Here is a 10,000-nt window from a genome sequence, read left to right on the forward strand (position 1 = left end):
TCATGACTGAAAATGCCATCTTGTTACCCTTCAAATTTAGTTAGCAAATCAGGCACCTTGCACCTTGTACTGGATTGCTGGGCCGCTGCCTCAACAATGTTTGTGCTTGATCTTCGATCAATGCCTTTGACATGGACAGGGAAACAGAAAGCACTGCAGAAATTACTCAGAATTCAGGCGTCTCTTGTTTTTCATGAACAAAACTTGGCCTATCCAAGTGTCATGTTCTGTGCGAATGTTTCTAACATTATTCATAAAATTTAGGGTAATTTCTAAGGAAAAGTAGCTGGCTAGTTCATGTGCAATAGCTGGTGAATTTCGCCAGCCTTGAGCTCTTATTGAAAACCCTGTTGACATGCCTCAAATTATCACAAAATCAGCCATAGAACTACTCTTAAGGATGTACAGTGTTTTTCACTGGGTAAAACTCTCATTTACACAGAAGAAACACTCGAAGAGGGATGGTGTGGTAAAACCAAGAGGACATGCTGCAAAGGAAGTGAGTAGTTACTCCACCCTGTAAAATTAAGAGCTGTGTGGGATAAGAGCCATTAAAAATCATTGGGAAATCCAGTACAGTGCAGTACTGATAATCAATGGACTAGTACTATTCCAGATTTCTTATTGTTCACACCAGGTCCCAGTGGTGTCTGAAGGGTCAGAAAATTAATTTGAGCATGATTTACATAATTATTACATTTCACTTTTACCAGCTACAGTCTGTGACAAAATTCGTTGGAACAGTACACGACTATACAGATCTGAACCTTTCGCAGCTCACTCTCCCCTCACAATGTTTTTTTAACGCCAGTGTCTGAGCCCAATTGCCAAAACAACATTTGTATGAGGGCAAGGTATCGTAAAGTGTTTCAACAATTTTGTCCGGGACTGTAGGTCTGTTGCTCTTATTATAAGGCGTCCAAGGGTGTTTGAGGTTTCAGTGAGTTAAGCAGTCAAAAACTACATGTCCCCTCCATTATCCAGATCCCCAATAATTTATTTTCTTACATTACTAGTTAAATGCACTTTCAAGGAGAGCAAGTATCATTTTACTGACTAGTTGGTGTGTGCACTTTCAGTGACTTGACCGCAAATGTTCAGTTATCAATTATAGTAAAGAGAAAAGCCTTTGTGTCATCAGGTTGCTCGAATGGTAGACAAGTTTTGCAATCAGGCCTTCTTTGTACATTAAGTTTTGTATTTACTGCTTGATGATCAGACTGAGTGTATTTGTTGACAATAGGTGTAAATGCCAGAATATTGATCCTTGTTATTTGAGTCTGTACCACATGGCATTTTACGTAATTTATGATAATTTAGGGCTTACTGAAGCCCTAGCTACACCCATTGTAGTTGCAGGTGTCTGAGCTTAAATCTTAAGTTACACAAAATTAATGATATTTGCAACATGTTTATCAGTTTAAGTATGTACATTGTATTTTTAAACACTCTGTATTTAGCCTCTCTTTATGATAATTATGATATTATCTTTTGTGGTGCCCATTTCAGTTGTTAGATGTCAGATGTTAAAATCTATAATCATGGTTACCATGATGGTTCATAGCAATGACTGTTAGACCCAATTTACAAAAATTAATATATACAATTGCCTTAGCACGCGGTGGCCTCATGGTTAGTGTGCTCGAAACCGGATCGAGTGGTCTGGGTTTCGGGTCCTGGCCAGGGACATTGTGTTGTGTTCTTAGGCAAGACACTTTACTCTCACGGTGCCTCTCTCCACCCAGGCGTATAAATGGGTACCGGCGTAATGCTGGGGGTAACCCTGCGATGGACTAGCATCCCATCCAGGGGGGAGTATAAATACTCCTAGTCGCTTCATGCTGCAGAAACCGGAGATAAGCGCCGGCCTGATGAGCCTTCTGGCTCTTAAGCAGAGACTTTACCTTTTAATGAGAGTTGTACACTGTATATAATTATGTATTGTTTATGCTGGTCCAATGGTACATGTAGTTTGGGGTTGTTTTTTTTCCATTGTCATGAAAAATAAACAGTTACTATAGTTATTATTATTATTATTATTGTTGTTGTTATCATTATTATACTGCTGGGCAATGCCTACTAATCTTCCAGGAAATAGTTGACCTGTGTATGCATGCTTCCTTTCTGCAGCAAGATGACCTTGATAATTTGAGAGCACAGTTAAGAGAACAGACAAGAATAATAGCTGACTTGAAACAAGACTTGATGGTATGTCTTCGTTGATAACTTTATTGTGTTCAGCCATGCATTGCAATTTCACTTGACCAAATCAAATTGTGAACTCTTGCATGATCACAGCTTCATCTGTAAGCTGTCATGTTGCAACATTTTCATAGAACAGCATCTAATTAGATCACCATTCTGTTTAAATATGATCTGAGTGACCAGTATCGAAAAGTCAACAATAATTATTGAATTAAAGCCTTTGCATGAAACTCTGACCAGACCTTCCCCTATGGGGCTGCTTTAGGACATAATTAATTACACAAAACAAGTCATGGAGTTCAGGTCCATGGACCACCCCTGTGGATCCGGTCTATCGGCCCCTTCATGGACCCGTTCTATGTTGGGAGTTGCAGGGACTGCGGAGGAGGGGTAGCTGGACGGCTCTACATGTAGCTGCCCCAATAATTTTTTCAAAAATATTGTATTATTTTTTTGAAAAAAAAGAAAAGGATGTGTCATTATTAAAAAGAGGAATCTGTGGAAACCTATTTCAGTTGCTGCCACTTCGGACATTTAAAAAGCCAATAAACTGACAAAATGGAGACCCAAAATGAGATGGCAGATATTTTTTTTGGTGATTATTAAAATTAGAGGCATTTCCAGCAATTTCAGAGACTGTAAATTTCAGTTTTCTGTGGGAGCATGCCCCCAACCCCCCTAGAGAAGCTCACGCCTTCAGTGATTGCTCACTTCCCGTGAGCTAGCCGCCCCAATACAAAATAATTTAATATGCTCAGCGGTCCCTGAGTTGCTGGGCTTAGAAGTTTGACCTGAGTTTCAAACCTTGCACAACAACTCCCAACAAACAATTAACAGGGTGTGCAAATGGGTGGAACATGAATTGTACCTGGGGCCTGTTTCTCAAAAGTCCCGAAAATTTTTCGGGCTCAAAAAACCATTTGTGAAACTGCCAACCACTTGTTTTGGAAAGCCGATCTTTTAACATGTTTTCAAGGTAACAAAAAGGAAAATGACTGTGAAATTTGACGACTTAAATCCTCTCTGTTCTTGAGATGCAAAGGCCTGAAAATGGCCCGTAAAATTTCGGGACTTTCGAGAAAATATGGGCCCCTGGTCCGGTAACACCCAACAATGTTGGCAGTTGTTGGCCAACAATGCATGGAGCCTAACACTATGTTGCACAAAAACCTTTTCTCTGAGCTCCTTTCGTGTACATTCTCTGAAAATCTTTGTACTTCTGTGCAAAGAAGAACCCTTTCTCTTCATTAATCTTTCTTTGACGCCTACTTAAATAATGATAATGATCACTGTTTTTATTTTGTAATGTTAAGGACAAGGACAGAAGGATTGAACTTTTAAGGGGCAGGAGGAAAAAGAGTAGACAGCAAACAGTGAGTCATGTCATTTTGATTATTTTTTTTATCACAAGTCATACATATCCTGTGTTACATGTACGTAGTGTACACATGTAATTCCATCCAAATGAAGAATGCTCAAACTACTGTGTATTAGTTGAAAATAATAGACATCTTAAAATTAATTAATTTTATTTACATCTGTTCACCATTATAAGTATTACTATAAAGGCTATCAGTATTACTAAGTATTATTAAGGCTAAGGTTATCATCACCTGAAATAATGGGTACACACTATTAATTTTGTAATTATTGTATTTTTCAGTCCACCCTGACTGATTTTCCATCAGTGGAAGATGAAGATGCATTGTCAGTTCATTCTGATTTCAGTGAGGCTTCAGAAATGGTTAGTTCAGTTCAACCTGTAGTTTCCAGGGTGTCTCTTCTCTGCCTCCTTTGTCATTGTCTTTCTCCTCAAGGACAAGAGAGGCAGAGAACAGAGACCCTGGTAACAAGGCTGAGTTCAGTTCACCAAGTGAGTAGTGTCATTATTAAAAATAGTATCAAATTGTACTAATTGCATCCTGAACTCATGCAAATGAACCTATGTAAACAAGTAAATTGAGAACTTTCAAACTATCACTGGATGCAGGTACAGTATCTGTCAGTTCCCAATAATATGGCCTTCGAGTTTTGTATGTCAAGAAGCAGAATGATCCAATTTTCATAATTCCCTGTTAATTTTCCCTGAAAATCAGATTGTCCCCGTCTGTTTCAAATCTCAAGCAAGAGCATTTGACCTGTAGTTTGCCATCTCATTGTACAATTCTTTATTCTATGTAGGCTATAATTTTGCTATCCATTTTAACAGTTTCTAATTACAAAGTTGGTGTCTCAGAGATTCAAGCAGCTATTGTTAACCATTTGCCCTCATTTAATGACTGAGATATCTGATGAAACACCATCAATTTGTTTATAAGATTCCAAATGAAACATAACAAGCTTAAGTGTGAATTCATGCATTTGCATAGGGTCGGTTATGGATTTATTTAAAATAGATATGAAAATGGACCTTTTGATTTGTAGAGTGTTGTCACTAATAAAGGGTTTTAGTTTCACTTTGTTCATGCCATTGCGGACAAAGTAAACATTGACATTCCTTGTGAATATAAACAGAAAATACAGTGTAGCTTGACAACATAAGTTACTGAGTTTACAGTATTTGCATAAAATTGGCTTCAGTTGGTACCTTTGAGAACTTGATAATTCTTTGAGGTAATCTTCTAGAATCGTGCAGTACATGTAAGTGTATCAGGATGATATAATTTGACCCCTTTGAAGCAATTTATTGTCCAACTTAGCTTGTCTTAATTTGTTCTGTTGTCTGTGCATGACCACCATTCCTTTGTTTCTTTTCTTAATTTACACCAAGCAAATCCGAGGAAGGGAAAGTGCTTTTTACTGCAAATGCAAAACATCACTTTGCTAGATTGTAGTTGAATTTTAACTTTTTTTCTAGATAATCATTTGACTTGTAGTACACTGGTAGTAAGCTTCAAGTTCCATTTTTGTACAACCACTTTCTTTAAAGTTGAACCTTGATCAAGTATATAAGCAAATCTTTGAAAACATTATTGGAGCTAACAGTTTATAAAACTCCAAGAAGTTGTTAATATATGTTTGCAAATATTATTCTTGAAACTAAGGCTAGATTACTGCTTTTACATGTAAACTGTACACTAGTCAATTATAGAGTGTACATGTGTCAGGTGAGCTCAAGTCAATTTTTGTTAACTTGCATGAAATATTGTTAGCAATAGGAGTAACTAAAAATAATTCATGGACCAGTTAGATACATTATTAATAGAAAACAGATAGTTTAAAATACTACATGTAATTCTTTTAATTAATTGTGTGGAGTTTAGTACACCTAAATTCTTGAATTTAGAACTTAAGCACTGTTAAACTTCTTGATGCGGATTTTAACAATATCTTCATTACTCTTTATTATTGACAGTCAACCAATGATGATGTAGACAGCAAAAGAATCAAGAAGCTTGCCAAAGAATTATTGGCTTTAGAGCGAGCATATGCACTTTTGCAAGCCCATGTTGGTAGTGCGGTAGATGCTGAAAGAGATGAAATGGTACAGTAACTGTAAATGCTGTTCTTAAGTTTAATTCTTGAAATACCTGACTTTGTTTCATGTGTTTCTGCCTACCAACCAAGGCTTCAAGAACCCAGGTTGCCCACACAGTTATATGAGAGTTTTTGTAGAAACTTGCTGCCTTGGCCATAGTAATGTACAGGAGAGGCCATGTGCATGTGGCACAGGAAAACGGTTGCAGTCACTTCATTTGGGAATTTGAAGAATATGATTTCTGGCTTAGATTGACCTTGCTTCCTGGTAATCTAACCTAGAACAAAGCATGCAAAGCTTCGCAAATACGTAAATACAACAGTCATGGGTGCACTGTATCATAATCTGGTTAAAATTATAATTATACTGATTCAGAAAATAGTCCTTACATGTATGTTAGAGAACATTCTAGTTCTTGTAGGTCTGCAAAGGTTGAGCGGGTTATGATTCAAATGGGAAAATTTGATAGACTACATGTATTATATTTTTATAAATACTTTCACATCTATTTTTAATGCAGGAGAAACAGCAGCTTCAGTCAGATTTGCTGGAGAGCCAAACTAGAATACATGAACTGGAGCGAATGATAGACTACAGTGGGCAGGTGATTGCAGAACCTTTATCTTTGTTTTTCTGTTCGTTCTTGATCATTGATTTTGAGCAAGGCTTTGATTGTTTTAATCTATTTATTGCATCTTCATGAGTTTAACAAACGTTTTGCCTAAAGATGAAAACAATACCAATGCCAAAAGACAAACACAAGAGATAAGTCAGTGGTAGCAAGACAAGTGTCATCCTTGATGACAGTCCCAGGGTGTTAATTATTACTATAATTATAGAAATTGTTACACGTAAACCAGCATAAATTTTATATCACTGACAACCAGAGGTTTTCAGCCCGGGTCGCCAAAATGTGCCAGCAATGGATTGTATTTACTACCTATTTTATGAGTTTCAGAGCCTTTGCTGGCTTTTAAAGATCCCCTAACCATTTACTTTGTCTCCTTCACCTAAAGTCATTTTGATAGCCCTGGGTTTCAAATCAGACCTAACAAAGGTTTAGCATGTGCAAACTTTTCTTTAAAGAACTGGACCCTGATTACCCTTAATTTAGAACCATTTCAATCAAGTTTTTGTTGTTTTCTCAAAACAACAGACTGTTGGTATCTACATGTACATGTATCCAAAAAGCACTTTCAGTATCCACTTAAATGTCTTTTAAACTAATTATTCATGAAAACTGGTGGAAATTTTGTGCAACTTTTTAAATTGAGCATCGTCTAACTAAAACCTTATTTAATTAATAATTATTATTACTTCAGGAAATGATAATATCAATGATATCATAGTGCAATAAAAGAGGTCTGATGAACAAGCTACATTTAGTGTAGCAATCACAATTTTGTTATTACTTTCGCTAGTCAATTTAACCACTGCAATTAAAATTAGCGAATCATTTTCAATAGCTAGTTGCTATGTTACTGATACTTTCTCATGAAATCCTGTGATTTTAAAAGAGCACAGCTGGCTCAGTGGAAATGTCACAGCTCCAAGAAGACAACAAGGATTTATACCAAAAGGTAATTTGTTAAAAGGTAATTTTGCAATAGTGAATTGAATTGACGGTACGTTCTCATTTATTGACATGTACACTGAGTACCGGGTACTTTCTTATGACCTTTACACAGTGTTCATGCAAGCAGCCAACTTCAGTTGCGGATGCATTTTCAACTTCCCAAGGGTATTTGCTTCAGCTGTAATGTAGCGTCATGTCTGGTTCTATTAGCCCTCATGGCTCTAGGCAGCTAATACTCTTCTTTAGGTCAATAATTGAAAAAGAGAATATTGTAATAATAAAGGCAAGATGAATGCAAATAAACTGTTGCTGTTGTAATAGTAATAAAATTGAATTATCATTTGAAGTTACCACTCTGAGCTGTGCTGTAGTTGGAGCTATTATTGGTAGCAAGTAGTCTGACATCAACTTTGGATCTTATTGGCATTTACCAAATTAATCTTTATTGTTCTTATGACCACTGACTTTGTGTACTCTTCTATTTTATACATATAGCTGGTACAGGCAGAGAAAGATAGAGATCATGCACAAGCTGAACTGGCTAAGCACTCTGAGGTAGGTTATAAAGGGATTGCAGACAGAATGGGAGCAAAGCATGCTTTCCAAAGCCAAGTCAACCAACAGTGTCTTGGAACAGAGGCTGATTCGAAACCCACAGTTTACACAGTTTATTTCAGAACTTGCTTTAGATCCTCGATTCGAAACAGCAGCAAATAGAAATTATAATTCCTTAGGCCGTGTGGTTGAGACTTGTGTGTTACATCGTATTCTTTTGTGTTCTTATCTGGTTCGAACTAAAACATACAATAACCAAAAAAGTGCCTTAAACAACATTGTAAACTGTAAGATCTAAGGCTAATCACGTGATAAAGAAAAATTGAATAGTGAACAAATAAAAGACACTTAAAACCAAACGATAAAGGAGAAATCTTATTCTAAAACTGGAAAAAAGTTAACTTACTTTAGTCTCCGAGATGTGAATGATTCCTTAGATTTTTTTTTGTAAGAGATGATCTCTAGCCTTCCAGATGATATATGGAATGAGTCATTAAGTTACTCTTAAAACAGTAAATTATTTGAGTACGACATGATACAAGAAATGTGAGACCTAAGAAACTAGAAGTAATGAAAGCTACACATCATTGGGCGTGAAACATACACTAACACTGATGTTATCACTTAAAGGGGCTAGGTCACGCTATTTTAGGTAATTTTGTTTAATTTTGTTAATTATGAGCTCTAAACGTCGAATTGGCAGAGCAAGAGTCTTTCATTTGCAAAATCACGGCCACATAACAACTGAGAATGATTTTCCAGCTTTGTAAATGACATTTTGATATAGACTGATATAAATTTGAAAAAAGGTGGGCTGACGTTTTTCAAATTTACCCAAATTCAATCCTTTTCAATCCTCTTCAGTTTTGTCCATCCATGTTCTTTCTTGGCTTCCCTGTGTTTTGTTAGAGTTCTTCTATAGTTTTGAACAGTTATTTTAATATTTTAGTTAATTCTATGACCATTCGATCAGTGCTGAAATTGCCTAAAATTGCGTGACCTAGCCCCTTTAAAGCTAAACCCTAATTACCATGAAAATGCTTTTGGCTCGTTGTTAATCTTTTCTAATGGCTTGTAATGCTTTCTGTATTTCTCTTTGTCAGTCCCCCAGAGCAAGTCCACTTATCTTCTTCCTTAAATTGTCCATCAATCTCGCCTGCCCCCCCTCCCCCATCTTTTTTCGCAACCAAATTAATAAATGACTACGCCAACTCTTCATGTGGACAGACAAATCTGGTATGGTTTATTCGTGTCCTGGAAGTTCGGCTTCGTTTTTGGTCGTCAGGTGCATGACTTTTAATTTTTTTTTGCTTCATAAATTTCAAGGTTCCCACAAGTGAATAAAAGTGTTTAAAAAAACTTTGTCCAAAAGTTATAATAGCACTCAAATCTCCATATTAGTTGGTCATTACCCTGGTCCAAAACAGGTAGTAGGGAAGTGTAATGGTGTAACGTAATGTGTTTTGCTCAATTAACCACCCCCCCCCCCCCCTCAATAAGTCCCCTGCGCTATCCACCCTCACAATGCATATGATAATCGTTATTTTTACTTCTGTTGTCCATAAAGGTGCGGAGAACAGCATAAATCGTCATTTTACTCTCATTAATTAACTGAGGAAGAGGTCTTGAGTCTGTTTCCAAAGTGTTTTTCTTCTGTTACTGGGAAATGTCTTTTTAAGCCTCTCCTGTGGGACTTTGGTGCATTTGGCATTTGTTTGGCAGGGAATATAAAAACTGCTTTTTGCTAAGTTGATTCTTTTCTGAATAATAACTTATTGTCCTCGCGCATTTTTATGTGGACTCTCTGTGTATGACCCTGAATTGGAATCCAGAGCATCTGTGCACAAACATGTTATTGTGCCGGCTTGATCACTGGCATGACTGTGGCTTGATATCTCAAGGTTTGCTTCTCATTTGCATAGCCATGGGTTTAATTTCCACCGAAGTCTTTATTTTGTGTTTGATTGCTTGCCTAAAGGACATAAGGGAACTGAAAGATCAGAGAGACTTGCTGGAGTTTGAGCTAGAAGAAATGTCACAGTTATCAGTAAGTTGATTTATTACGTATATGAGCGTAAATTGATTTCATTTACTTTACTTTCCAAAGTGGCATTTAAACAAATAAAAACAGTCAAACTGACCGTTGGGGTAAGGATTTCATGTCACAACCTTCTGATTTTTTGGGT

The 10,000-nt window shown here is 36.8% G+C and overlaps 1 protein-coding gene across 1 annotated transcript in view; it reads left to right on the forward strand.

The window, feature by feature from the left end:
* Window positions 1-10,000, forward strand: part of LOC138005191 (golgin subfamily B member 1-like) — a 114,962-nt gene that overhangs the window by 10,545 nt on the left and 94,417 nt on the right. Inside the window, exons 5-13 of the mRNA XM_068851454.1 lie at window positions 443-499; window positions 2,131-2,208; window positions 3,519-3,578; window positions 3,869-3,949; window positions 5,561-5,689; window positions 6,204-6,287; window positions 7,201-7,263; window positions 7,755-7,814; window positions 9,793-9,861. Coding sequence (XP_068707555.1) covers window positions 443-499; window positions 2,131-2,208; window positions 3,519-3,578; window positions 3,869-3,949; window positions 5,561-5,689; window positions 6,204-6,287; window positions 7,201-7,263; window positions 7,755-7,814; window positions 9,793-9,861 — 681 coding nt within the window. The remainder of the gene's footprint in view (window positions 1-442; window positions 500-2,130; window positions 2,209-3,518; window positions 3,579-3,868; window positions 3,950-5,560; window positions 5,690-6,203; window positions 6,288-7,200; window positions 7,264-7,754; window positions 7,815-9,792; window positions 9,862-10,000) is intronic.

Source organism: Montipora foliosa, chromosome 6 (genome assembly GCF_036669935.1).
Source record: "Montipora foliosa isolate CH-2021 chromosome 6, ASM3666993v2, whole genome shotgun sequence".
In the NCBI taxonomy this organism is placed as follows: domain Eukaryota; kingdom Metazoa; phylum Cnidaria; class Anthozoa; order Scleractinia; family Acroporidae; genus Montipora; species Montipora foliosa.